We start from the raw sequence: 27,037 nt of genomic DNA on the forward strand, positions 1-27,037 counted from the left end.
TGAAAAGAGAAGGCGCGTGCGAATTCCTCAAACGATACAATCCTGAAAACCGAGTTGTAACTCAAAATCAAGTAATGTTTTGTTATAAATACTACCATTTAATATTTTCTTTGATCTAATCACTTGGCTCATGATGAATTGATTCGATGTGTGACATATTTTTGAAATTTTGTCAATACAGATTTAGTTCAGACATTTAGAGCGAAAATAAGATAAGCATAAAGATTGGTTGTCACATAACTGATTTGAAGATAATATGTTGCTACAGTAGTTCTCCTATTTTGATTGTTTAACGTTGTAATATTTACTATTTAGTGTTACTTATACTACCATTATTATTATTATTTTTTTAATTTTATTATTATTATTTTATTACAAGATTACAACAAAACAACACAAATGGTCCTCAAAAATCTTCCACAACCTCACTATCAATAGGTGTCACGACTCATATTTCAAGTCATACATACAAATCCTCCAGGACCTCACAATCACGGGTGTCACTATTATTAGTTTAGATTCAAACTTCAAAATCAATATTCTTACGGGTGAAGGATAAACTTGACTTGGTTTCAGGTTAATTGGTTTTCGTAATTCATACGCAATGTCTACCTTAATCTTACGCAGTTGTGTCATCGCTTAGTGGGGGCAATAGGGTTGGTTAGTCATGAGAACGACGCGTGTTATGCGAATAGTATATACGAAGGGGCCCAAAACACATAAGTCCGGGGCTTTAGCCTTTAGCATCGGAGATGCTGCGAGATGTGGAAAGGACGGATATTGTTTTAAACTTTTCTTTAAAAAAAATAAATTTTAATCTATAAATCAATTACACAAATAGTTCGTGAAAAGGTAAATGGACAAACATGACTGAACTAATTAACGCCTATAATAGACGTCCGTTAATAAACGAAAAAACATGCGAAAAATTTTAAAATATGAAGGACGACACCTGCTATATCCTTAGTTTATAGATGAAATCCAAAAATATTTGGTATAAACATAAAGCGCGAAAAATGCAATTTACTTTATATAATAAAATATAAGACTTAAAAGGGTCGTATAAACATATATGAGACGTAAAATCATATCAATATGAGAATCATGGGTTTGCACCACAAGAATATATTTTTGTTCGAAATGACAATTTTATTTTACTTCATGAGCTGAGACTTGAACTATTTGAGTGTTTAAAAACATGTTTCTATCACTGAGTCACCAACCCTAGCTTTGTAGCATAGGAATGTAGTGTTTACAAAAAGTTTAGATTTATGATTGGTTTTAGAGAATGTACGAGTTAGTTTGTTAAAAATAAAAATATATATAATATAAGTTGGCAACTTGCGCGTTATAAAATAGCCAAACAAGTCTCAGCTCGTAAAATCAGGCATGCAACCCTACCTACTATATGAAGGCTAACTATTAGTTACGACGCCAAAACTAAACGAAAAACTAAATTCGTTAACGCCCAAATACGAAAAATTAACATATTTAAAGTAAAAGAAAAAAAAAACTCAAACGAAATTTTTTGGTATTGACACACAAAGAGCACAAAGCTCTCGTGTTGCGACGAAGAACAAACAAAAAAAAAACACAAGTCCTGGGCATTGAGCGACAAATCAACACGATTAGGCCTATGTTAACGGTATCAACATTAAATCGTAAACATAAAGTAGTAAATCCGAATATTAAATAAAATAAAACTGACATGGCATTAGTACATCCCGCCACCGCCACTTAGCCCAATCAAGTCTCACAGCTATAAGCAAACATTTTAATATCGAGTTTCATTTAAGGGATGAAAGAGAAGAAAAAGGAGGGAGTGATGGAAAAAACGGACGTGTTCCCGAGTTTTATTTAAGGAAGAAAATGAAAGAAAAAACAAAAGGGGTGTTCTCAGATTTCATTAAAGGAAAATAATAGAGAAAAGTAGAGAAAATAAAGAGCAAAATGAGAAGATTTGTTTTCTTCAAAATTAAAAAGATTTGAAAAAAAATAAAAGTGGAGAGAAAATGAGAAAACGGGAGAAAAGAGAAAGGACCTTTCTTTTTTTTTTTCATAAATGAACCTAAGAACACATTGTAAAGTATATTGTAATATAATACAATGTAATATCAGGTAAGGTAAAGTAACATAATGTTATGTTATGTCATGTAAGATAATGTAACGTAACATAAGATAATATATTGTATTACTAGTTTTTATCTCCCGTATTACGGGAGTTGTTTTATATTATTTGTTTTTAATATTTATTTATTTTTTGAATTTTTATCCTTTTTATTATATGAAAGTTAATAATATACTTATGGTTTAATGATAAATTGTTTCACAAATAAATAAGATGTTATAACCCAGTTTAAAAGCTATATGAGTTTGATGACCAAAGACCTGTTTATTTTTTTTACTACAAATTGGTTTTTTAATTATAAATAATATATATATATATATTTTAATAAATCATATATTAATTTTTAGTATATCCCTACTTTATAGGATTATTATATCAAATATTTGGTGAGATTAGTTTTTAATTTAATGAGATGTTATAACCCATTTAAGAAATATATGGGTTTGATAATACTCATACCCGTGAATTCGAGTCAAATGCATGAGAAACCTTTATTTAAAAATCAAGCAAATCTGATGACTCAAAAAAAAGGGGAACGACCACATCGTGACACCTAAGATTTTTTAGTTTTCGTTTATATATATTATAGATAATATAACATAGTCAGCTAATGTGTATGACTTTATGCAAATCCTAGCATATATATTTTCATATATCGTGACTTTAAGTCATTATTAACATTAAGTCATTATTAACAAAGACTTATAATTTTCAATAATTCTTATTTTGGTAGGATGGTCAAATAGTCAGTGTATAAAATAAGATGTCAAAAGTTCAATCCTTGTAAAACATTTTATCACGTGTTGGGTGTGTTTGGCAAAACTAGCTGGTAGCTGTAACTGAAACCTGCTAGCTGGTGACTGAAAGCTAGTGGCTGGAAGATGTAGCTTTTCAGATATATTTAAATATTTGACAGAGTAGATGGAGCTTTTAATAAAATATATAAAATTACTAAAATGGGCATAACTAAAATGCGCATATCTATTTTAACTTTCGGCTTCGCAAGGCCTACCATATTTTTTGTTAAAAAAGGTAAACTTCAAGGGTTTAAATTAAATTCACACCCCCTATAAAATCCAACTCTTTCTTCTCCAATCACTCACTCAAACATTTGTACTTTCTCTATCTATATTTTGCATTAATGGCAGCATTAGCAAAGCTTGTGCTCAGAAGAAGCAACAATTTGCTCAGTTAGAATCTGATCGGAGTTAGATTCTATTCGCTGCCGGAATCTTCGTTTGCTCAGAGAATAAGAGATCTGCCCAAGAATATTCCCGGAACTAATATTAAGAAAGATGCGTCTCAGGTAATGAATTAATGATTGAAGCTCTTGTTATATCCGTCAACAATAACGGTTGTTGGTTGGCCGGAGATTGCTGACCTTATTTGCTACCGGTAAATCATGACGTCATTAATTTAACTTTATGATTAAATTTGGTATTGAATAACAAGTACAGGAAAAAGTTTGTGATGTACTCATCCACTAGTTTGCATGTTTTTTTAATGGATTCGTTGATTAAATTTTATTTTTGTTTATTTATTTATTTTAACGGATAACGAATCCTCCGAACGGCTTACTTGGTTAAATTAATTCGTCTTTCGATTCGAGAAAACCTTCAATTAAGGCCAACGTCTGTGAACATTCGACCGACAACAGTGAACGTCACCTATCCGTTTGATCTCTCATCGTCAACTGATACCATCAAAACTAAATAATGAAAGCAGGAATCAAATATGAGTTGCATGAAATAATAACTCTCTTCTATTCCACCCCCACCATAAGCTCATTGAATTCAATTTTATTTATTAGTTTAGTTTTGATGATTAATTTTTTTTATATCTAAGTGATCACTTTTGTGGTTTTGTTATAGAATTGTTTTCGTCATTAGCTAAATAAATTTTATTTGATTATATTCATATTTGGTTAATATATTTATGAATTGCTGGTTTATGAATTGCTAGTTTGAGAGCTATGTATTATATGATAATTTATGAAAATATGGTATTTAATTAATAATCAATAAACAATAAACAATAAACCTACAAAATGCTGATGTTTTTAATAAAATAAAAGATAATTATAAATTTTATATATTTAAAAAAGGAATTATGATTATGATTATTATTATTAGAAATTTATTAAATAAAAGATAACAAAATTATCAATTTTTGAAGCATTAATTTTAGAAATAATAAATATTATTATTATTATTAGAAATTTATTAAATAGATATTCATATATAATAAATATTTGTATTTTAGTGCTTTAATTCTTACTTTCTAAAGATTTATTTTTTGATGTTTAATTAATGTGTGTGGATTATTTTTTTATTGTCCATAAATAGCTCATAACTCATAATAGTTTTAATGTCAATGAGTTGGCGGTGGAGTGATAAGAAATAAACTTGGTGTACTATGTGACCCATATTTGATTCATATCCATGACATTTAGTTTCAGAGGCACTTGAGTGATAATAGGAGACTAGGTGAGTATGTGGTGTTCACTTGTTGATCCTTGAACTGAACGAGCATTATCTCACCGCACTCCTTGGGGCAAGTGTTCATGGGCGTTGGCCTTAGGTCAGAGTTTTCCCCGAATCAAAAGACGAGTGTGTCCTGATATGATGAATTTGATTTTAGCCAGTAGCCAATTTGAAGGATTTATTGGCCGTTAAAAAACAGCTTTAATGAAATATAAAACCACTTTAATGGTATACAAATCAACTACTTTTATAAAAAATAAAAATCAACATTTATTTATGTTTTAATTATATTTGGTTGAACATACACGAAAATAGAAAAAACAGTGTTACCGAACGTACCCGGACAACGGCCAACGCTACTGGTCTATAACGGCATTTAACTTAAATAAATGGTATATGATATACACATTTTCCACTTGTGACTTATTGCACTCTACAAAGTAAAACACGTGACATTGAAACATAAAATATTATAAATATGTTTTTTTTAATAATTTATAAAGTGAAATGCGGTTTTCGTCATGTGTTTGTCTAAATATGCGATTTTAGTCCAATAGTTTCAAATTTGCGATTTTCGTTCTTGTGGTTTCATTTCACTTCAATTAAGCCCAAACTCATTAACCCTGTTAAATCTGGTCGCTAAACCCATCAGCGTGCCTCTGACGTGAGGGGCATTTTTGTCCTTTTTCTCACTAAGTAAACCCCAGTCGTAATACCAAGCCCCCTCACGTGAGGGGCGGGGGTGTATTTGGGGAAAAGAAAGGACAAAACTGCCCTTCACGTGAAAGGTACGCTGATGGGTTTAACGACCAGACTTAATGGGGTTAATGAATTCAGGTTTAATTGCAGGTGAAATGAAACCACATGGACGAAAATCGCAGATTTTGACAAACCACATGAACGAAAACCGCAGTTTACTCTAATTTATATTTTTCTTTTAACATCATATATATTAAAACTTTTAAAAACTCAAATATAGATTAGGTCCATATTGGTATCATGTTTTAAATCTGTGTTGGGCAAATATGAGAATATTTATAGTTTTAAAACATTTAATATTATATTATGACATTAAAGTTCTAAACATCTAAAAATATAAAATAAAATAAATAATAGCACAACAAAAAAATTTATTTTCGTGCATATATTTTATTTGGTATAATCAATTTGTGATAAAATTTGTATCGAAATACAGATAAAAATAAACATGTAACTGCAACAATTTGTATTTATATAAAACATTTTATGTTATGAAAGAAAAATAAGTTTATAATTAATAAAAAAAAGTAAAAGGTTAAAATCACAAAAATAGGGTGAAATAGTGTAAATTTGGGTTGAATATTGAAGTTTGACAAATATAACCTTGAAATATCAGATTATTGGAAAAACACCCCTTGTATATCTGAACAAAGTCACAGAAGGCTGTGGGGCTTATGTAGCAGTCAAACAAGAAATGTTTCAACCAACTTCTAGCATCAAAGACAGGTATGCCTCACATATATGTCAAATCTTTTAATTTTTAGTATTCAAATTAATGATTTTTTAACTTCAAATTTGATACAATTAATAATAATGATTTTTTGCATAACACTTTGGTTATATCACAAAGTATAAACTGCGGTTTTCGTCCATGTGGTTTGTCTAAATCTGTGGTTTTAGTCCAATGCTTTCAAATTTGCGATTTTCGTTCATGTGGTTTCATTTTACTTGCAATTAAACCCGACCCCACTAACCCTGTTAAGTCTGGTCGTTAAACCATCAGCGTGCCCTCACGTTAGGGGCAGTTTTGTCCCCTTTCTTTTCCCGAATACACCCCAACCCCTCATGTGATGGGGCTTGTAAGTTAGGACTGAGGATTATTTGGGGAGAAAAAAAGACAAAACCGCCCCTCACGTGAGGGGCACGCTGATGGGTTTAATGACAAGGTTTAACGAGGTTAGTGTAGTCGGATTTAATTGCAAGATGAAAATCGCAAATTTGAAACTATTGGACTATAAACCGCATATTTAGACAAACCATAGGGACGAAAACCGCAGCTTACTTTATCACAAAAGAAAACTTTACTTTAAGCTTGAATCTTTAAAGTCAAAAGTTGACTTTTTTAACAATCAGAGTCATATTTAACTAGTTACATATTCGTCATTAGGCCGGCACTTTCTATGATAAACGACGCTGAAGAGAAAAAATTAATCACGCCCGGAAAGGTAAGCAGTTTCATGAACTTAAATATTGACAATATATAAATACATATGATTAACATGTGTGCATTATGCATAAATACAAGACGGTTTTGATTGAGCCGACTTCTGGGAACATGGGGATTAGTATGGCATTCATGGCTGCTTTGAAAGGGTACAAGATGGTATTAACAATGCCTTCATACACAAGCTTAGAACGAAGGGTAACTATGCGTGCGTTTGGAGCTGAGTTGATATTAACTGACCCTACTAAAGGGATGGGAGGTACCGTTAAGAAAGCGTACGATCTTTTGGAACAAACGCCCAATGGTTTCATGCTACAACAGTTCTCAAACCCCGCAAACACTAAGGTAACTTTCATCGTCTTTCACTTGTATAGATTCGATAATAAATGAGTAACATGGTTATTGTGAAATTTGATATTTTGTGATGATGAAAATAGGTGCATTTTGAGACAACGGGGCCGGAGATTTGGGATGATACGAACGGTAAAGTTGATATCTTTGTGATGGGAATTGGTAGCGGAGGCACTGTATCGGGTGTTGGACAGTATCTTAAATCAAAAAATCCTGATGTTAAGGTGAAACTTATTATAAAATCTTAATTTTTTTTATTTTTTTTTATTCATAATCTTGGTTTGGATGATTGTTGGCTGTTCTTAAGATTCATTGTACTTATGCAATTTTTTTAGATTTACGGACTAGAGCCCGAAGAAAGCAACGTACTAAATGGTGGAAAACCCGGTAAGTTTACCTTGGTGTTCATAACATTATATGGCATCTCTTTTTACACTTTAAAATTTAAGTTAAGTATGAAAAAACCGGCGGGTTTGGTAGGGTCAAACCGAGTCAACTAAAGTCTCTTGAGCTTATGAACTTACTTTGCATTATAATCGCAGGGCCTCATCAAATAACAGGAAATGGGGTCGGATTCAAACCCGATATCCTGGACATGGATATAATGGAGGAAGTTCTTATGGTAAATTTAGCAATTTTTGTTGTAATTTTCGATATTCTTTGCGAGTTTTGTTAAGCATAAACCGATATTCATAAAAGATAATATTTTTGCCACACAAAATCTGTAACCGTGTAATAGCGTCATTTAAGTTATATAAAACTTTTTAATGACAACGCGGGATGTTGCCCATATAAAAACCCGTTTTTTTATCAAATCGGTCTAACCCCTGGTAATGATTCACTACAGGTGTCTAGTGAAGACGCCATAAACATGGCTAGAGAATTGGCGGTGAAAGAAGGGCTTATGGTAAGAATTGTCATTCGATTAAAAAAATTGTTGCGGGCATGTAATAATGTGACAATAGAAGTTACAACAATAGATTAAATATGTGACAACTATGATAACTTATTAGTGTTGAGAAATTAATTAGGAGTTTTAACAATTTAATTGAAATATTTTTCATTTCCACTTGTTTTGTTTGTTGTAGGTTGGAATATCATCAGGAGCTAATACTGTTGCTGCATTAAGACTTGCTAAAAGGCCAGAAAACAGAGGCAAACTTATTGTGGTAATTAATTTATTTTCTTCATTTTCTTTCAACAAATATTTAAATTATCAACCACCTAAACTATTTATTGAAATATATATTCATTCTTTTAGCAGTATACTTATTACAAAATCATATTTTCCATAAAAACTATTTTATAAAATTTTAAAAGGTTAACGATTAAACCGTTGAACCGATACAATGTTGAAATACTTGGTTTAATCGTTATAAGTAATTAGTTTAAAAACAACGTAACTAACGCTATTTTTCATATACTGTTTTATAGATTATTCATGCTAGTTTTGGAGAGAGGTATCTGTCATCTGTCTTGTTTGAGAAACTGAGGAAAGAGGCTGAAGAAATGATACCGGTTTCGGTGTAACATGTATCACTAAATTCTTCTAGCAATAAGTTTTGGCTCTGTTTAATTGTAGTGATTGAACTATATATCAAAAAATGCAAATTTGATTTGAGTCAAAGTCAAAGTCAAAGTCAACAAGGTGATCTAATTAGTCAAACATTTGTTTATATAAATCAAAAGCATGATATAGCAAATAATAATGCTTACATTTCACTAAATGTACCAAAAACATGCAAGCATCAAAGCCCTCAAACTATGCATCTTTTCATTTACACCCATGAACTTTAATCGACCCGACAAGGTCTACCCGTAACTTTCAAAATTGATAATTATGTAAGAAAAACATTAAAAAACATCTACTCCAACTCTCCAACTGTCTCAAGTTCATCATCATCATCATCACTATTAACATTACTCGGGTCAGCCCGATTCTGGTGTGCCCTGCGCCTCAACAGGTAGACACTAAAGTAGTAGCTAACAAGAACGGGCCTCGTCTTGTTCTTGAAGTACGCCACAAGTAGATCCCAGAAGCAATTACCCGAAGACCAGGGGTTTGACTTTATAATACTCGCAAACTTCTTTTCTTCGCTTTTAGTCCATTCGTGCGACACTTCTTCACCCATCATATCAAATTTCCAACTCACAAAAGCCGACCCGAGTTCACGCTTCAACCGAGCTCGTTTTCCAGCAACGTGAAACCTAACACACTTGGGAGAATCGCTGACGTGGCAGCTGCACGACCCATGCCTTCCCTTTCCAATTGGGTCCCTTTCAACCAAACCGAACAGGTTTTCAGTTTCTTGTAGAGACCAAACACAAGTACCGAGCCATTTAGCTTCACTTTCTTCAGTTATCCCGGTCCATTGTGGTACTTGCGCTTGATAAAACCGACCCAATGGGACTCGTTTCTTCTTGTAATTGATAACCCATAAAGATTCTTCTTCTTTTTCTTCTTCTGCATCACTCTCGTGGGGTGATGACTCTGCGTAATCATGAACTTGTAGTTTTCGGGTCAAAAGGAGCAAACGATTCTCTTCGAGGGAAATAAGCCTCTGGCTGCATCTCGTGTATGTGGGTTGGTCATTGTACATATCAGGATGCATCTTTTGCTTCTTCTGTATAACATGAAACATTCAATCTTAATAACAAAGATAATGAGAGCAAATTTGTAAGTGTAAACGAGCCGATCCGTGCTCGGCACGACTAGGCTCGAGCTCGGCCAGGGCTCAGGCCTTAGTTTGTTTCTTATTTAATAGTTCTTTATATAAATTTTTATATCTATATATATTTAAATATAATTTTAAATTTAACAAATATATTTAGCTATTTTTATTGAAAATTTATACTAATAATAATTATTAACTAAATTTATACTAAATAAAATTTATATAAAATAATAGGCTCATGAGACGACTCGAGCTCGATTAGCGAAGCTTGGGTTTGAGCTCGTTTAAGTTTATTTTTAGGCCCGAGCTCGAGCTCGTTTAAGCTCGGCTCGATTCAAGTCTTTTTCAAGCCGATCTCAAGCAGCTCGCGAGCGTCTTAACAATATAAATGCAAATCATTTATTAATTATTTATATAAATTTATAATTTTTTATATAAATTAATTAACTCTTTATATAAATTTATAAAATTCTATATTTAAATATATTAAATATATAGTTATTCTTATCATAAATTTATGCTTAATAATAGTTATTAACTAAATTTATACTAAATAAAATTTATATAAAATAATAGGCTCATGAGCTGACTCAAGCTCGATTAGCGAAGCTTGGGATTGAGCTCGTTTCTTAAACAAGCTTATTTTTAGGCCCGGGCTCGAGCTCGTTTAAGCTCGGCTCGATTCAAGTTTTTTTTCAAGCCGATCTCAAGCAGATCGCAAGCGTCATTAACAATATAAATGCAAATCACATAAATCATTAACAAGTAAGTTCCGATAAACAAAAACGCGTGTCGACAATAATAAGACTAACTAACTTCAAGGGTAACCGAAAAGGCGAAAACTACCTGCCAAATCGACCGTTTGGTATTCGCATCAACATCAACATTAACCTTCAAGCTCATCATCTCTTTAACCAACAAAACCTGCTTCCAAACATGCTCATTTCCATAAGCCTTCCACTTCGAACTCTCGGGTAACGCTCCGGTTTTAGGATCACACGGGTTTTTCGCAACGATTTTTAACCAATCCAACAATGGCAAACAACACTCTTTCTTCCTCTTTTTAATAAGTTTTTTTTCTTCTTCAATTCCCACACATAACTCATTATGTTTTTCACCAACACAACACACATTCTTAAAATCTCCAATTTTAATAAACTGGTCTAAATCCAGTTTCAGATCCATTAATATTTTACCCCTTTTTAGTATATTTGATATAACTTCAAACCCTAAGTAAATGTCACACAAGTAATTAGTTCATTTTCAAAGTCACAAAAACAAGTTATATAAATAAGTTTATCTAACAAATTAAGGATCTTTTTATTATTTTTTTAAGCAATGCAGTTTATATGATATAAAAACTTATGTTACCTTTAATGAATGTCACACCATGGGGTCACTCTCTTTCTCTCTCTAAACCTGTTAGAGAGAGAAAGGAAACATTTTTAAATAAAAGATTTTTATAACAAGATTTTGATAAAAGAATCAATGAATATGTTAATGTTAGAGAGAGAAAGAGAGCAATTACCAGCTTTTTAGGGGGTTTTTTTAGAGAGAGAGTGAGTAGGAATGAAATGAAGGATTGAAGGGGATATTGAATGCAACCATGGTTTACTTAACCTTGGATTATGGGTTGGGTTTTAGTCTAAATGGGTTAAGGGATATCTGGCCCATGATTTTGGGTTGCTGTGAATAAAAATTACAACCCAAAATCTTGTATTCAAATTAAAATTTGGATACATTACAAGTCATACATGGGCATTGGTATTGCCACATAGATATTTGTTATTACTAGGGGTGTAAACGAGCCGAGCAGTTCGCAAGCTACTCGAGATCGACTCGTGAAAAAGCTTGATCGAGCCCGAGCTCGAGCCTAAAAGAAAGCTTGTTTAATAAACGATCCCGAGCCCAAGCTTCACTTATCGAGCTCGAGCCAGCTCACGAGCCTAAACGAGCATGTCATTTATATATTTCTTATAATTATATATATTAATATATACATATATATTTAATAATTTTTAATTGATATATATAATTTTATGAAAAAAAAATAACTAAATAACATATATTATTTTATATATAAAGTTACAATGAAAATACATATACAAATATAATTATAAATATATAAAAATTAATTAATAAATATTAAACGAGCCGAGCTCGAGCTTGAAAAACTACGAAACGAGCTGAGCCCGAGCCGAGCTCGAGCTCGAGCTCTGTATAAGTTAAACGAGCCGAGCTCGAGCCTGGTCGAGCTTGGGCTTGGATCGTTTGCACCCCGAAACGAGCCGAGCTAACGAGTCGAGCCAAGACCGAGCCACGAGCCGAGCTGACCCTGGCTCGAGCTTGGCTCATTTAAAAATCGAGCCGAGCCGAGCTATTTCCGAGCGAGTCACGGGCTTTTTGAACAGCCCTAACTGGTAGTAATGGAACGTGATTCAAGAATCTTGGGCCTTGTGGACAACTATACGATGGCACGTCTTTGGTCCTTGGGGACAACTATGCGATAACAATTATCGGATATTTAAATGTTAGGCTACGTGTAATGGTCTAATAAAAAAGAATAAAAACAATTTTACGTCATTGTCACGTTGACATGGGTAGTTTCAATAATCACATTCATTAAAATGTGTAATTAAAGTGTGTAATAGCTTCACATCATAAGTAAATAAACAATTAGCTAAAAGAAAATATAATAGAAGAAAGTGTATGATATTTAAGTGTGATTGATATAAGAAATTAGAAAACAATAAATCAAACGCCCCACTCTCGTTATCTGGCTCACACCCTTGCCTTAAATGCCTGAGGATGGCGGTGATCCACACCCATTTTTTGTGAGGTGCCACAAGGTGTTAGAACCCTTACAACTTTTAAGGTGGTGAGTATGATTTTTCTCATCCTATTATACTTATATATTTTATATCATTGCCAAATCAAATTTCGTATTCTATCTATAAATCGTGGAAATTAGCATCTTTTTCATCTTTCTTACCCTAAAGTAGTTAAAAATTAAAAATAAATAAAAGTATAATAAAAACTAAATTCATTAATAAATAATTGCATATCATTAACTTAAAAAAAAGTAAATACCAATAGAATAATGAAACTTAAAATTTTAATCCTGAATCTAACTTTTTGTTTGCCATTTCTCCCTTCATCTATAGTGTCGCTTTTAGTACCGCTCCACTTAAATAATCAACAGGGCATAACAAACAACTCATAAATCCCTGTTTTTTTGTGTTTGCTATTCAAGTAATCCTCTGTTACGTCATATGCCTTCTCTCTTCTTGATCCTCGAAGCCTTGGTTTTTTCGTGCCTATGCTCGTTGGATGATGGATTCATTTTAGGATTGATTCCGAACGTGGGAAAGACTCCACCTAACACCTAGGGCGATCGAAGACGCTTTCTGCTTTTATGGTAAAAACCAAGGTTATCAAAGTTCGATTTTATTGAGGCATGCAATTGGTAATAGTTGTTGAGAGGAAATATACAACACAACGACATGCTTGACAACCTCAAACCATCGCTCACTTCACCGATTGGATACCATGTGGGGTGGAGTGGTGTTCCCAAGCGGTACCAATGCCACCTCGGGCTTCCCATAACGCAATGTTACGAAACACACCACCCATGGCGGATGTAGTGGGGGTGCGGGGATACCCCTTAACTTTCACAACGAAGTGCAAAATTAATGCAATTTTTTCTTCTTCGTTTTATGTATTCAGATACAGGATACCCCTAAGCAAATAGTAGGATATTCCCAAGTCTAAATTTTTTTGGGATGCCCCTAAAATTTTCTTTTAGATTAGTCACTGCCACTAAATATTTTTAATTTTTAATACGCCTAACCAACACACCCTTTAAAACGACTTCTAAATCTACACAGACCATTAAAATCATCAATCACTAGGAGAGGAACACTTTTATCACACACCTTAATTACGTTAGGATACTAGTGTTTAATACAAAGATTAAACACTCGGATCCAGGTTGGACCGGGTAACCAAATATCTGTTATCGGGTTCTATTCTTGGTCTTAATTCTCATGATTAAATCCAGGTCCGGTCCACTCAGGTCCGATTCAGTCCGAATAAAAATCAAAATACGAAAAATCTCCCGCCATATATTACGATGCTTAAACACCAATTTAAACAATCTGCCACCATCCGTTTTAAAAAACAGTTAACAACCCGAGTTACAGTACCAAATAAACCCGCCAAAAATAACCAAAAACCGAATCAATTCAAAAGCTTCAATCTTTCTTTCATTTCTAATGCTTTCAAGTCCTCAGATTCAAAGGGTTTCTTGGGTAAACAGTTACATTCACATATTATTAAGCTGGGGTACCATAACATCCTATCATTACAAAATCAACTGTTGAGTTTTTACATCAAATGCAAGAACTCGAGTAACGTCCGCCAACTGTTCGACGAAATGTCTGTGAGAAATGTGGTGACGTGGAACATTTTGATCCGTGATTTGGATATGGGGTTTTGTTATTTTAGAAGAATGTTGTTGGAAAAGGTTGGCCCGGATCGTGGTACGTGTTTGAATTTAGTTACAATGTCAATTCAAACGGGACGGATTGAGATGGGTATGCAGTTCCATTGTTGTATAGTGAAATGGGGGTTTTGTAAAGATTGTTATGTGAGTAGTTGTGTTGTGGATATGTATGCTAAAGTTGGGTTTGTTGTAGACGCGAGGCGGGTGTTTGATGATGTGGTTGAGAAAGATTTGGTTTTGTGGAATGTGATGGCGTCGTGCTACGCGTTTAACGGGTTAAGGGGTGATAGTTTTGGAGTCTTCTCGATGATGCGGTTTGAGGGAGTTAATGGTGATGAGTTCACGTATACGAGTTTAGTGAATTGTTGTGTTGGCTTGAAGTATTGTGAACTGGGAAGGCAAGTACATGGTCTTGTAATAAGATTCGGGTTTGATCGGGACGTGGTAGTGGCTAGTGCGCTTGTTGATATGTATGCGAAGAACGAAAGCATTGTTGATGCGTGTAAAGTGTTTGATGAAATGTCTCAAAGAAACGTGGTTTCTTGGAACACTATGGTTGTGGGTTATGGACAACGTGGCGACGGTAAGGAGGCCGTAAAGCTACTAAAAAATATGTTACACGAAGATTTTTTCCCGGATGAGTTAACTTTAGCTAGTGTTGTTAGCTCGTGTGGGGATCTATCGTTGACTAGTCAAATCCTTCAAGTTCATTCTTACGCGTTAAAGAGTGGAATTGTATCGTTTTTGTCGGTTTCTAATTCTCTTGTAAACGCGTACTCCAAATCCGGGAACATAAATTATGCTTTGGAATCATTTAACTCTATTACAAAACCGGATATTGTGTCTTACACTTCTATGGTTCAAGCGTACGCGTTCCATGGTCTTTCAAGAAAAGCGGTTAATCTTTTTAAGAAAATGGTGTTAGAAAGCGTATTAAAACCCGATAAAATCATGTTTCTTGGTGTTCTTAGTGCTTGTAGCCATGGTGGATTGGTAACCGAGGGTCTACATTACTTTGAATCAATGACCAAAGATTACAAGATTATGCCGGAACTCGAGCATTACACTTGTCTAGTTGACCTTCTCGGTCGAGCTGGTCAACTTGACGAGGCGTATAATGTTTTGGTTTCAATGCCGATGCTACCTGGACCTGACACACTAGGGTCTTTCATTGGACATTGTAAAGTTTATAAAAATAGTAAGTTGGCAAAATGGGCAGGTGAAAAACTTTTAAAGTTGGAGCCAAACAAGAATGTGAACTATGCCGTTATGTCTGATACGCTTGCGTGTTCTGGTAAATGGTCTGATGTGGTTATGGTTCGGGAGATGATGCGAGATAATTGTGGTTCAAAGGAACCGGGATTTAGTTGGTTAGAGGTTGTGGAAACTTGAAATGACAACAAGTGACTAAGCGGGTATTTATTTAATGACCATTATACCCTTTCGATAATAACTATGTTGACGCGACGAGTATCTTGAAAAGTGCAGGCTATGAGGGGACAGTCGGTATGCGGTTTCCGTATTGGATCCAAGATTGTAGAACAATATCTATAAATCTTTTTATCCAGATCATTATATCATGCAATATAATTTATACAATGTTGTAGATTATCTGATAATATGTAAAAGGAAAAATAAGTTTTTAAAGTTAGAAACTTAGAATTATATAAAAAAAATTAATTTACTAATGACCAAACAATCATAACTTTAAAATCTATCCATTTTTCTCTCTCATTTACATTTTTGTTTCTTCTACAAGCTTGTGAAGGTGATTTATAAACCACTAAAATTACTTTTCAGACCATTGTAGTATTAACTACAAACAACCCCATACATCAAATGTGGCGGTGTGCGAAGTAATTTTAATGATCAACTCGCCTTATAAAAATCGTTGAACCATAAGCTACATGCAGGCTTGTTGGTCTTCACCTCTCGAGAGAGAATCTTGTCGAGTCAACTGATAATCTCTGGTTGTAGACCCTTGATTCTCACAGTCAATTACGTCGACTTTTGAGCAAAGAAAAAAGAAGGAAGCCGTGTATATCGATACATGCCACACGCTACAAACAAACTTTTGTAATCAAAACATTATCGAGATAAGAAATTTCTGATCTAACTCAACATATAACACAAGGTCAGCCAATTAGTGGCTGACCTTTTCCAATTTTGTCGGTCCGATTAGTCATATTTGTAATCGGACCCCACACATAAAATGTTTATTTTCTACTTTGTGGGCCCTATTACTATATTATCATATTAGGTATCCACTAACCTGTGCCAAAACCAATTACTTTCATTTGATGCAAGACTCCAGCTTATGACAGCCATTGATGCTGCAACTAATCCCGCAAGCACAAAAAACCACCAAAAGCGTCTAACAAGCGTTTTTATAAAGTTATGAAACCATCCTTTAAGCGTTTGCCACCTGCCACATTTAGTAAATTCCCACAACGTTACATTTTCGATATCCAAACATTTCATATCCGTTTTTGTAACAATATCATTCTCACCTATGTATCATATTCATAAAAGGTTGTGCAGAAAACGAGAATCGGTTAAAACGAGTGAAGAACTCGATCAACCAACCAGCAAAAAGACCGACTGCTCCAATTGCTACCACAAGAAAAATGTTGGAGGATCTGTGAAAAGGAAACCGACCGATGAATAAGGGGATGTACAACTTTCTATGCAAATGGCCAAATGGGACAACCCGTAAAGTATACCTTGTTGCTCTGGTTTCTGCTATGAGCGCTGTAAGGATTACAGCGGCTATATGAATTGTCCTCTTTGAAGCTTCATTGATGGCGGCTAAGTATACAAATGTGCTTACTACTGACATGAATGTAAGCCAGAAATCCAAGAACTGAAACAACATCAATGACATATTTTGTTAAAAGTTCATAACAATTGTGTTTTAAGTTAAAATTTAAGGTTTTTAGTAATTTTACTAGCCTGCAAAACATGAAGAGACAGCGCGCACCAGATGCCAGCGTTACATGCGTGATATAAGCCACTTGAGATACCACTAGATGTATAGAGCACCCACTCTGCAAATGCCTGCATTTAACAGAATGACAGGTATTTATTATGTTCAGATTATATGTAAACAAATAGGATAAGAGAGAACAGTTTTGACTTTTTAAAAACATATTACAAACAGATTAAATTACAATATGAAATAAAAAATGGTTACAGAAAGTACTTTCTTTGAAAATATATCTAATCTATGAAACTGAAAACAGTCAAAAACACTTGAATTAGGTTCACATGGAACAATTTTATTTCCATCAAAAGGGTATTTTAGGTATTTAAAAAATTGCCTTAACATATCGTTACCTTCTGACGTAAGGCCCAATAAGCGGGAAGCACGAATGCAGCATTTGATGCAATAAGCGAAACCGATTGCAGTATATGCCCTACAAAATTTCAAGGGACATGTTTACATTAGGCTCACTGAAAACATTCTTATAGTTTCCATGATTATCCTTGAAGGTTATTATGTGTATACTATGTAAAGGATCCAGCCATATTGTAATAGACTAAGGGTATTTTGGTAACTTCACATAAGGTACAGGGTTTGTAGACTATATAAGGGGAAACTTTTAATAAGATTCCAAAATTACCCTTGATTACAAATATGTGTGCTATGTTTAAAAATCCCGCATTAATGAAAGCACAAAGGGTATTTTGGTAACTTCACATATTTGATATCAAGAGTACTGATAAGCTATTATACATACCACTATATGCACGTTCAAAAGGCTGAGAACCGAATTCAGAAGCCCGTGAATGTCGATGTTTTGTCCATCCTGCATATATAGTTTGTAGCTTATATCTAAGCACTATATCATACTCGATGCAGGGGGACAGCTGGCAGGGCATCGACATTCACCCCACACCCCTCCTTGATGAAAACACAACAAATAATCTAAATACTTTACAGGTCCCACATTCCACATATATGATCACATATTCACATGAATATGAAGATGTGACAGTGGGTCCCCTCTGCTTAACGAAAATAAAAAACGTCATTTTTACATTTGATCATTTGTAATTTTGTATTACCTCGATGAGAGACAAGTTCAATGCTACAGTCAAAGCCTCCATGGGTACGATCACAGTCACAATAACTGAAATAAATTATAATGATAAATCATATCAGTCGAAGAAATATGAGCAAACAAGAATAATATCTTTGTACCATAAACGCAACGTTTGACTAGACGTAATTTCAAGAAAGTGTTTGACCTTTCTTTTTGAATGTTGCCAACAGAATAATGGGAATCTTGACATTTTATGTGAAAAAATCCCAAAAAAAAAATCAAAATGTAAAAATTTGCATGGATACAACATAAAAAACCAAGCTTTATTGAAATATGATGAGTTGTGATACATGTCTATATGCAATATACCTGTACAGTGACAATCCACTCATTTCAACAGCATTTTGACATGTTCCATGAGAAGAACACCTTCTCGGGCATCTTTCTACAGAAATCGTAATGGTAGTTTGACTTTGACTTTGACTAGAAGAAGTCAAATGCTTTATACCAACACCCCAAGTCCCTCCTCTAGCATAGACAATATAAAAACCAATATTTTTTTCATCTGAATCATACAACTTAAAGAACATAGAACCATTACTGTTACTCGTTGAATTCACATAGAAGTAATCCCATTTATCTTCCAATGGTAAGCCACCGTATAATGCATAAATTTCATAATTTAATTTAGTATCTGAATTTATTTTAACATGCATGCTTCCTCCAACTGCACCCAATGGGATGTCTACTACGAAATACGTCCACGCAAAATCTTGACTTTGACTTTGACTTTGATTGAGTGAGTTGTAGCTAAGAAGAGGCTCGAGAAGAAAATTAGGTGAACGTGAAGATCCGTTATTGGTTGCGGGTATGTAATATGATTCAAAAGGAAGAGAGGGGTTCTTCCTCAAAACTGTCTGCAAATAAAATAACATTTAAAAGTCAAAACCGCATCAAACGACATGTCGACTGGTCAATATGATATTAAGTTGAGCTAATTATAGTTATAACGAACCTGGAGCATGTATCGCTCCCACGTACAGTTCACACCAGCTTTATTTTGAGGACATTGATGCATTTGCCACGTCAACGAATAGCAAACATTCACATTCCCCATTGTTCCATTTGAGAGGCCCAGGGGTAAAATGGTAATATACCACCGACCAACTTTTGGGGATTGTATAGCTAAAGGTGCATCAACGATGTTACCCGAGTAATCATGAACCGATGATGATGCCATTGCACCATGCCTAACGTAACACATTAAACCAATACTACTAGGATTACTTGTAGCGTCTGAAAGTTGACTTTGGTTGACTTTGACTTTTGAAGTTGAGATATTTATCGTTTCGGAAACTCCAAACAAGTCCAAAGTGAAGACTTTCGGTTCGTTTGGACCACTGCACGAGCTTTCGTAGTTGTTTCCACAAGAAACCGAGTTTTCCTGTGTTGAATTATGGTCAACGCAAGAAAGTTGGTCAATGGTTTGGTTACAGAACTGGCCCGAGATAGATTGGCCCATACAACCTTCAATGCTCACATTCCCTCTAAAAGAAAACCATGATCCTCCATTTATCTATTACAAAAAGGTATATAATCACATTAACAATAAAGCATGATACTTTTAACAAATCTATAAGCATGCTTAAAAGAACGGTGTTAGTGTTACCATCTTCGATTGGATACTTGTTGATCCAATGCCATTAAATAAGCCAAAGTACCATATACCTGGAGAAATCTGTAAAACAACATGCCACGTAACATCTTAGTTACAAATATGCGCGCGCGTGTGTGTGTATGTAAACTATAAAGGGAAAGCCAACCTGCTCATTTGTTAGTCTTAAAAGAATATTTTTCTGCATAGGATAACATTTCTGTGCAAATTGGAGACTTTGCGTTCCCAAAGATTCATTAGAAATAGGACCCAACACTGCAATATTGAGTGGAAAAAACTCGTTTACAAAAATTACGTGGCCGGTCAAGCCTCGCAAGTTTCTTGTAACATTCGGTAATCATACGATACATGAAAATTTAACACAATGTATGTAAGTGTATTATTATATTGAACAAAAGAGTTTACCATTGTACCTAAACCAGTTATAGAGGTATTATATGCATCAAGCATAGGAGGGCTGCCTTCACGAACACAAATAACTGGTTGATTATATATATCGGCCTGCTTAACATGATCTTTATCCTGAAAATAAATTAAAAAAAAAAAACATGTTCCAACAAGTAAAATATATTTTCATGACAACATTTGAGTAGTAAAAAAATATTTTTTTAAACTATATGTCAAGGACTCAAGTCAAGTGTTGCATTTTGTTGTTAAAGAAGATAGTTGTTATAAAACTGACAGGACCTTGTGCAATTTAATATAATACAAGATCATACTTACAAGGTGCACATCAGACTCTAAAGCAAGAGTCACTGACGAAAACAATGTCGGTAAATCAACTGCGAATAAAGTTAAACATTATCAGATAAAAAACTATTGGCAATATTATGATCATTGAGTTGATAATCAGAGCTAAAATCATAATGCAGTTTATCTAAAATAGTAGCAAAGTGGTAGCTTTAGCCTTTAGCTGATATTTAATCAACTTAATTAGTAACCATACTAGGGGTGCAAACGAGCCGAGCCGGCTTTGGGAGCTACTCGAGATCAGCTCGTTAAAAGCTTGAATTGAACCGATCATAAATGAGCTCCAGGGCCGTTTCCGAGAATCGTTAAATTTTTTTGGCCCGAAGGCGAATATTTTTTAAACGAGTTTACTTGGTTATTATTTGAATTGTGCAATAAAAAATAAGCTTAAATGACTTGAGTAATTGGGTTTAAACTTTAACATTAAAAATACATATTTTTCCCATAAATATATATATATATATATATATATATATATATATATATATATATATATATATATATATTAAATGGGGCCCACCGGGTGATCGGGCCGGGGACTAATTCTGCAATTGAATGTTGACATGTAGAATTCGGGTATATTATTATTAGTATTATTGAATATACAAATAATAATTGTATGAATGTTGACTTTTGGTGTCAGACTCAGTCCACGTAATATAGTCAAAAAGTATTATTGTATATAATACTAGTACTAGACTACTAGTAGTAATGTGGTATAATAATATATTTTTAAAATTAAAATGTATTTAATTAAGCTTCTCTTGATATATATACATATACTATATACTTTGTGAGAGAGCAACCTTTTTATTATCGTAACTAGTTTTTCTACCCAGCGTGTTGCGCTCGGGCGTTGGTAAAACCTGAGTGTTGGGACGATGAGTTGATAAGAATTCGGTCAGTATCGGCTGCATTCGTTACGATATAGACACCATTGGTAAAATTTGAGGGTTAAAACTTTAAAAATTAGTTCGTCAAATTAATATATAAAAACATTAACATATATGAAAAAAAAGGTATTTAAGACGATGTTTATTTGGTTGGCAAACCCGATCAGTGGTAAAACTTAAGCGTTGTCGGTCCTGGGCATTGAGGCGATAACTTGACACATATTCGGCCGGCTATGATTATGTATCTTACGGTACCAGAACTAAAAAACGAAAAAAATATAAAACTTGAGGTGGACCAACGACCAATTGGGGGTGGGGGGGGGGGTCGGTAGCGTTGTCGGTCATGGTCTTTAAATAAGGCCGCAAGTTTGCGCGTACTTGGTTGGTTTCTTTCACAAAATTTACCGGTCAATACGGTGCCACCAAGTGGCCCAATAGACCACTTGCGGCACCAATTTTGTTAATTATATACTGTATAGTAATATAGGGTTCGGTTTGTTTACATCTCAATATGTTTAAACCTTACTAAAAGTTTTGTTATTAATGGAATTTTAGTGGGTACGTGTTGTTACCATGACCATGAAATAGCAAACAAACCGTAGGTTTAGAGTACGCATTTATCAATTTTAAATTAACGATGAGCTCAAAGAAGATAATTTAAAATAATAATAATAAAAATCTATGATCATATGTATTCAATTGGTGAAAAAGATTAGATAATAATTTCACATGAAACAATGCTTGATGCATCAATAATGTCTATAATTGTTTCATAATAGTTGGGCTTACGTGGGATCTTGTTCGACAATGACGAACCTAGCAAAAAAATTCACAAAGGTCAGAAGAGGGTCGGCATCAAAATTTTTAAGGGGTCGATTTGGATTTCAACATATGTGTACCTTTAAAAAAAATTTCACAAGGGTCAGCCGACACGGTGTAGGTCCGCCAATGTTGTTTGAATGATTTGTCATCTCTCTTCTAGCTTTGTCCATATTAACTTCAACATAATTTTACTAATATATTAGAGCGATACATATGTTTCACATGGCATCATTCTAGGGCCTCCACATAGGATGTCACCTAGATGCCATGTGTGTAGTTTTCTAGTTAATCAATGTTTCATTTTCTATTTATCTTTTATTTTATTCCATTTAAATTATAAAACGTTAAACCAGGTCCAACATTCCTAATTCACACCCAATTCCTAAACTCATTATTCTCTCTAACAACCTCATGAACATATCAACCCTAATTTTCGGCCGCTCATATCCGATATCTACAATATGTATCAATAATTGATTAATCTACTCTGGATTTCTTCAGTTCAGTGTTTATGGATTTCTCCAATACTGTCGTGTCCGTTCAATTGATTGTTCATCAGAGACGATGCAATAAGGATTTTTCCGTTCAATTAATGGTTGATCAAACCAGATCGAATATCGAATTGTTTTCCGGTAAATATATTTAAGGTAATTTTCCATCAAATGTTGCACATGTAATTTCGTATTTATTATAATTTTTCCATCCAATTTCTTATTGTTTTGGTCCGAAAGTTGAACAAGTTTTGTGTTGCTTGAATTTGTTGTTTAAATTTATAACGTATGTTAGTTTTTCCACCCGTATGTAACACGGATCTATACCCTAGTCTATATTATATAAACATTGGTATTCACATCGAGTCTAAAACCGATTTTTACTTTTGTTGATTTAGACCAGGATTAGTTTGGGAAACAATCCGGTTTGTATACCTTTACAGGCTTTACTTGATTGTCCAAATCGCTTGGTTTTAGAGTTCATAAAGAAATGTTGACCTTTATTTATTTATTTATGAAGTCTACTTTTTATTTAAATCCAAAATTAGGTTCATGATCAAAGTTCGGTTAATGATGTTGGGCTCAGGTGATATTGGGCCAAAGTCTTGAAAAGGTGGCAAATAACAGGTATCTAATACGTTCTTATACAAGCTTAAAATATGTATTTTTATTTTTAATTTTATGTTTTTTGCAATGACAGAATTAAAAAAAAAAACAAAAATAACCGAAATTCCGAAAATAACCGGAAAACAAAAACCGAATGGTTGGTATATTCAGATAACCGATTACTTCAGTTTCGATTTAGGTTTCGCCTAATAACCGAACCGTACCGAACCGTGCTCAACCCTAACTTGCATTGCACAACTATCGTAGATTTCCACTTAATTTCGCCTGACGAAGGATTATGAGCAAAATGAGAAATACACATTCCTTGGAAGCGAAATCGATTAGTTTGAATATATGGTGATTGTGTAACTGCGATGACCCTTGCCAAGTAATGCCAACGAAAGTAAAAAATTATGAGTGACACTGATTAAGATATATTATTATCCATAGATCATAAATGAGACATATTTCAATTAGCCAAGTAATAATATAAAAAAGACACGGCTTTATATTCATGTTACGTAACCTAACATAAAACAAAAAGGTTCAACCATATGCCTTTAAATGCATGTTAATGTTAATTATATAGGAGACCCCAAATAGATATCGAGAGTACACAAAAACAAAACCAGATCAACTTACAAAACAATTGAAAATGCTTCATTCACATCAACGATTTCAATGATCTTGCCTTCATCGCCTTTCGCCCTCTCTTCTTTCCCGTTTTACCCTTTTTCTTATCATCTTCGTCATCGAGTATGCCCATGTCATCGTTAATCACACTCGTTTCCTTAATCTTGTTGTCATCATACATGTTTGAGACACTACTCCCCGTGGTTGTTCCTCTTTTCTTGCCCCAAGTCGGTCCAAACCCCGAATAATAATAAAACTCATATGGGCTTGTCGATGCCCGTTTCTTGGGTTGCCGAGACCGGGTTCCTGCCTTTGACTCGTGCACGGGCTCAGGCCCGGGCTTGGGCTTCTTCTTTGTACTCCACACCGCATGTTTTTGCAGCTGATCTATCACATGGTGAACACACATGGTTTCACCATTTTTCACCATCCTCCCACATTGCCATCCTTCTTCATCTCTTACATCACATAACAAGATTAATTCTTCTCCAACATCATTCATTTTCCCATCCTCAAACCCAACATTTTCCGTGTAGTCCTTCTTCGGGTCAACGCTAAGTTTATCATTTTCACCTTCATCGCTAAGTTTATCATTTTCGCCTTCCAAGGTCTTCAACGAGGCCAAACCGTCACCAAAAGTGATTTTTCTATACACCACACATGAAAATAACAGATCTTTCCTTGGATCCAAATTTTGAATATGAATAAATCAAAAAACACACAAATGATAATCCACGCATGAAATTAGCGTTCTTAGCATAGTTGGTACTCTGATATATTAGAATTAGAACTTACAAAACAAGCAAATAATATACGCATTATCGTTCTTATTGAACCTACATCTTCAACAAGATCAAATTTTATGCAAAACCCGTAACGATTATAACTTATAAATTTATAAATCAATTGAATCATACAAAAAGATTTACTCATTTACACATACACATTCATAAAAAAACCCTAATTAATTTGGTTCGACGAAACAATAAGTCGATAATAAACGAAAGGCGGCTAATAATCACTTGGTGCCAACAATAATATTATGAATTACCTCTCATAATCTCCAACTGAACCAATCAAGCTCCCATTTCCAGCATGATTAACGTTGCAGTAAGTTACCTCATACTCACCAAACTGTGTATAAAGTTTTACATAAAATCAATAACCGAAACAATTAAATAACAACCATTAATCTGGTAAACAAAGAAAACCCATGTGACAATTCAACTCACTGAGCTCAATTTAACGAACAAAATGGTGAAATTTAGGGTTTTTTAATATTATTCAAGGTAAACCCTAGAGAGCAAGAACTAACAAACTATAGCAAATAAACACAAGATTTTAACTATTCTGAAATGGGTTTTACTTGTTTTGTTATATCTGATTCATTAAACTGAATGAAACCAAGTATAAAGTATTGTTAATTACCTGTTGTAGTGAAGAAGATGATGGGAAAGTGATAATATCCCATGGAGATTGGTTGAGCTGACAAAGATTCTTCTGTAGCAAAGATTCATTAACAACATTTGAAACAACGTTTGTGTTCAAAAGTGTTGAGAGCTTTGCATTTTTCCGTATTCTCATGTTGAGAGTTTGAAGAAACCGAACACAATAGAAGTGAGACGGGTAATGTAAGATCTAAATATAATAATAATAATAATAATAATAATAATAATAATAATAATAATAATAATAATAATAATAATATGTTTTTTCAGAGTTGGAATGTGTGAGTGTAGAGTGATGTACAAGTTGGGATTCATGATGTACAAATATGTGAAGGAGTGTAAAGTGTTTGTGTTAAGTAGATAGGATTTAATGCTAAAGACAAGGTGTCGTATTTTGCAGAGATTACAGAACTCGAAAAATACGGACTAGAGAGTATTTATGTTTTATACCCTCGTTTTGTTGTCTATTTGGTTTGTTTGGTCCTTTTTAGTTTGTTGTTTTACAACTAAAGTAAGTAACTATTATGTTGTGTGCAAAACATTTTATGTTCGTGTTTGTTTATTTTGTGATTGAACGTTTGGGTTTATTAGCTAGTAGTGTTTCACCGGAAGAGCGACTTAATGTTTTGGAAAGTGTATGTGCCCCAGAAATGCTTGTACGTCTAGTTGCACCGTTGGTTGGAAGTTGTGGTTGTTTCTTTGATGAGTCCATCATAGGACTAAACACGGTTACTTTTATTATAAGCATGGTTGAATTGTTGGCACTACGGTGACTAGGTGCGTTTTATGGTGGCTTGAAGGCATTTTCATGGCAAGTGGTATCAGAGTGGATTTATACTCAGATTAGTTGGCATGTTCGCTAATCCCAAAAATTCTCGAAATAATGACGATAAAATTGAAAGCCGACTGATTGGTTGGTTTGGTGGGCCATATTTAGAGACTAGCATCGAATGTATTTGAGGATTCACGGCATAATTCATGACTAAGTATTGAACCTGGCGGCTCTACTACCACTTAGTCAGTTAGTCATTCAAATAAAGCAATCATGCTTGAAAGATGAAGATGGTGAAGGTGTCTTGTGGACTAACTAGAGAGCATAAATGATCTTCATTCCTAGGATGTTAAAGTAAAATGAGGCGCATAAAATTCTTTGCCTACTTACTTGATTGTCATAAAACAAATGTGGGGACCATGTTATCGTGTACTAGATGGCTAATTGTGAGACAGGTCGAGTGTTATTGCGGATTTAAAGGAAATGCACAAGGATGTGCATAGTTTGGTGGAGAGTGTGATGTGTCAAATGTTTGATTATCGTATTTGCTTGTAATT

General features: G+C 34.0%; 5 protein-coding genes across 10 annotated transcripts; 2 read left to right on the forward strand and 3 right to left on the reverse strand.

Moving 5' to 3' along the window:
- The first annotated feature begins 3,240 nt into the window (after window positions 1-3,240).
- LOC143539366 (bifunctional L-3-cyanoalanine synthase/cysteine synthase 1, mitochondrial) lies at window positions 3,241-8,791 on the forward strand. 2 transcript variants are annotated; one of them, XM_077032705.1, is made up of 10 exons: window positions 3,241-3,434; window positions 5,987-6,096; window positions 6,758-6,815; window positions 6,896-7,159; window positions 7,252-7,389; window positions 7,501-7,552; window positions 7,708-7,787; window positions 8,013-8,072; window positions 8,254-8,334; window positions 8,600-8,791. In XM_077032705.1, the coding sequence occupies exons 2-10, from the start codon at window positions 6,065-6,067 to the stop codon at window positions 8,693-8,695; spliced, it is 861 nt and encodes a 286-aa protein (XP_076888820.1). In that variant the 5' UTR covers window positions 3,241-3,434; window positions 5,987-6,064; the 3' UTR covers window positions 8,696-8,791. The 2 variants fall into 2 exon arrangements, with proteins under 2 accessions (XP_076888820.1, XP_076888826.1); XM_077032711.1 differs by having other exon boundaries at window positions 7,726-7,787.
- Window positions 8,792-8,960: 169 nt separating this feature from the next.
- LOC143539383 (AT-rich interactive domain-containing protein 1-like) lies at window positions 8,961-11,028 on the reverse strand. Its single transcript, XM_077032719.1, has 2 exons — window positions 10,687-11,028; window positions 8,961-9,789 (listed from the first exon to the last, which is right to left on the reverse strand). Exons 1-2 carry the CDS (start codon window positions 11,023-11,025, stop codon window positions 9,031-9,033), a joined length of 1,098 nt encoding a protein of 365 aa, XP_076888834.1. The 5' UTR covers window positions 11,026-11,028; the 3' UTR covers window positions 8,961-9,030.
- A 3,113-nt stretch (window positions 11,029-14,141) lies between these two features.
- Window positions 14,142-15,978, forward strand: LOC143539390 (pentatricopeptide repeat-containing protein At2g46050, mitochondrial-like). The gene has a single exon (XM_077032729.1). The coding sequence runs from the start codon at window positions 14,276-14,278 to the stop codon at window positions 15,734-15,736; it is 1,461 nt and encodes a 486-aa protein (XP_076888844.1). The 5' UTR covers window positions 14,142-14,275; the 3' UTR covers window positions 15,737-15,978.
- A 58-nt stretch (window positions 15,979-16,036) lies between these two features.
- LOC143541773 (uncharacterized) lies at window positions 16,037-21,150 on the reverse strand. Of its 5 annotated transcripts, XM_077034521.1 has the most exons (14): window positions 20,789-21,150; window positions 20,479-20,587; window positions 20,214-20,320; window positions 20,060-20,128; window positions 19,406-19,966; window positions 18,760-19,307; window positions 18,413-18,477; window positions 18,085-18,153; window positions 17,681-17,760; window positions 17,325-17,401; window positions 17,068-17,207; window positions 16,855-16,983; window positions 16,617-16,769; window positions 16,037-16,404 (listed from the first exon to the last, which is right to left on the reverse strand). In XM_077034521.1, exons 2-11 carry the CDS (start codon window positions 20,513-20,515, stop codon window positions 17,174-17,176), a joined length of 1,647 nt encoding a protein of 548 aa, XP_076890636.1. In that variant the 5' UTR covers window positions 20,516-20,587; window positions 20,789-21,150; the 3' UTR covers window positions 16,037-16,404; window positions 16,617-16,769; window positions 16,855-16,983; window positions 17,068-17,173. The 5 variants fall into 5 exon arrangements, with proteins under 5 accessions (XP_076890636.1, XP_076890622.1, XP_076890644.1 ...); XM_077034507.1 differs by having other exon boundaries at window positions 17,068-17,401; XM_077034529.1 differs by having other exon boundaries at window positions 17,068-17,401; window positions 20,471-20,587.
- A 3,035-nt stretch (window positions 21,151-24,185) lies between these two features.
- On the reverse strand, window positions 24,186-26,236 carry LOC143539399 (uncharacterized). Its single transcript, XM_077032736.1, has 3 exons — window positions 25,689-26,236; window positions 25,312-25,394; window positions 24,186-24,907 (listed from the first exon to the last, which is right to left on the reverse strand). Exons 1-3 carry the CDS (start codon window positions 25,842-25,844, stop codon window positions 24,292-24,294), a joined length of 855 nt encoding a protein of 284 aa, XP_076888851.1. The 5' UTR covers window positions 25,845-26,236; the 3' UTR covers window positions 24,186-24,291.
- Window positions 26,237-27,037: the final 801 nt, after the last annotated feature.

The sequence above is a fragment of the Bidens hawaiensis genome, unplaced genomic scaffold (genome assembly GCF_021521415.1).
Source record: "Bidens hawaiensis isolate Kalapana, Puna unplaced genomic scaffold, B.hawaiensis_p1.1 tig00000820_1, whole genome shotgun sequence".
Taxonomy (NCBI): domain Eukaryota; kingdom Viridiplantae; phylum Streptophyta; class Magnoliopsida; order Asterales; family Asteraceae; genus Bidens; species Bidens hawaiensis.

Bases quoted from the DNA above. Each gene is read 5' to 3' on its own strand.
- LOC143539383 (XM_077032719.1), bottom strand. From the start codon at position 11,025: ATGGATCTGAAACTGGATTTAGACCAGTTTATTAAAATTGGAGATTTT. The intron at 9,790-10,686 runs GTAGTTTTCGCC...CATGTTATACAG, and splicing joins CCAAACGGTCGATTTGGCAG to AAGAAGCAAAAGATGCATCC.
- LOC143539390 (XM_077032729.1), top strand. From the start codon at position 14,276: ATGTCTGTGAGAAATGTGGTGACGTGGAACATTTTGATCCGTGATTTG.
- LOC143541773 (XM_077034507.1), bottom strand. From the start codon at position 20,515: ATGCTTGATGCATATAATACCTCTATAACTGGTTTAG. The intron at 19,308-19,405 runs GTTCGTTATAAC...TTTTATTTGCAG, and splicing joins GGGAGCGATACATGCTCCAG to ACAGTTTTGAGGAAGAACCC. The intron at 17,761-18,084 runs GTATGTATAATA...GAAATTTTGTAG, and splicing joins TTTTGAACGTGCATATAGTG to GGCATATACTGCAATCGGTT.
- LOC143539399 (XM_077032736.1), bottom strand. From the start codon at position 25,844: ATGAGAATACGGAAAAATGCAAAGCTCTCAACACTTTTGAACACAAAC. The intron at 25,395-25,688 runs GTAATTAACAAT...CTTTATACACAG, and splicing joins CATCTTCTTCACTACAACAG to TTTGGTGAGTATGAGGTAAC. The intron at 24,908-25,311 runs GTAATTCATAAT...TGTGGTGTATAG, and splicing joins TCAGTTGGAGATTATGAGAG to AAAAATCACTTTTGGTGACG.
- LOC143539366 (XM_077032705.1), top strand. From the start codon at position 6,065: ATGTTTCAACCAACTTCTAGCATCAAAGACAG. The intron at 7,390-7,500 runs GTGAAACTTATT...CAATTTTTTTAG, and splicing joins CAAAAAATCCTGATGTTAAG to ATTTACGGACTAGAGCCCGA. The intron at 7,788-8,012 runs GTAAATTTAGCA...GATTCACTACAG, and splicing joins TAATGGAGGAAGTTCTTATG to GTGTCTAGTGAAGACGCCAT.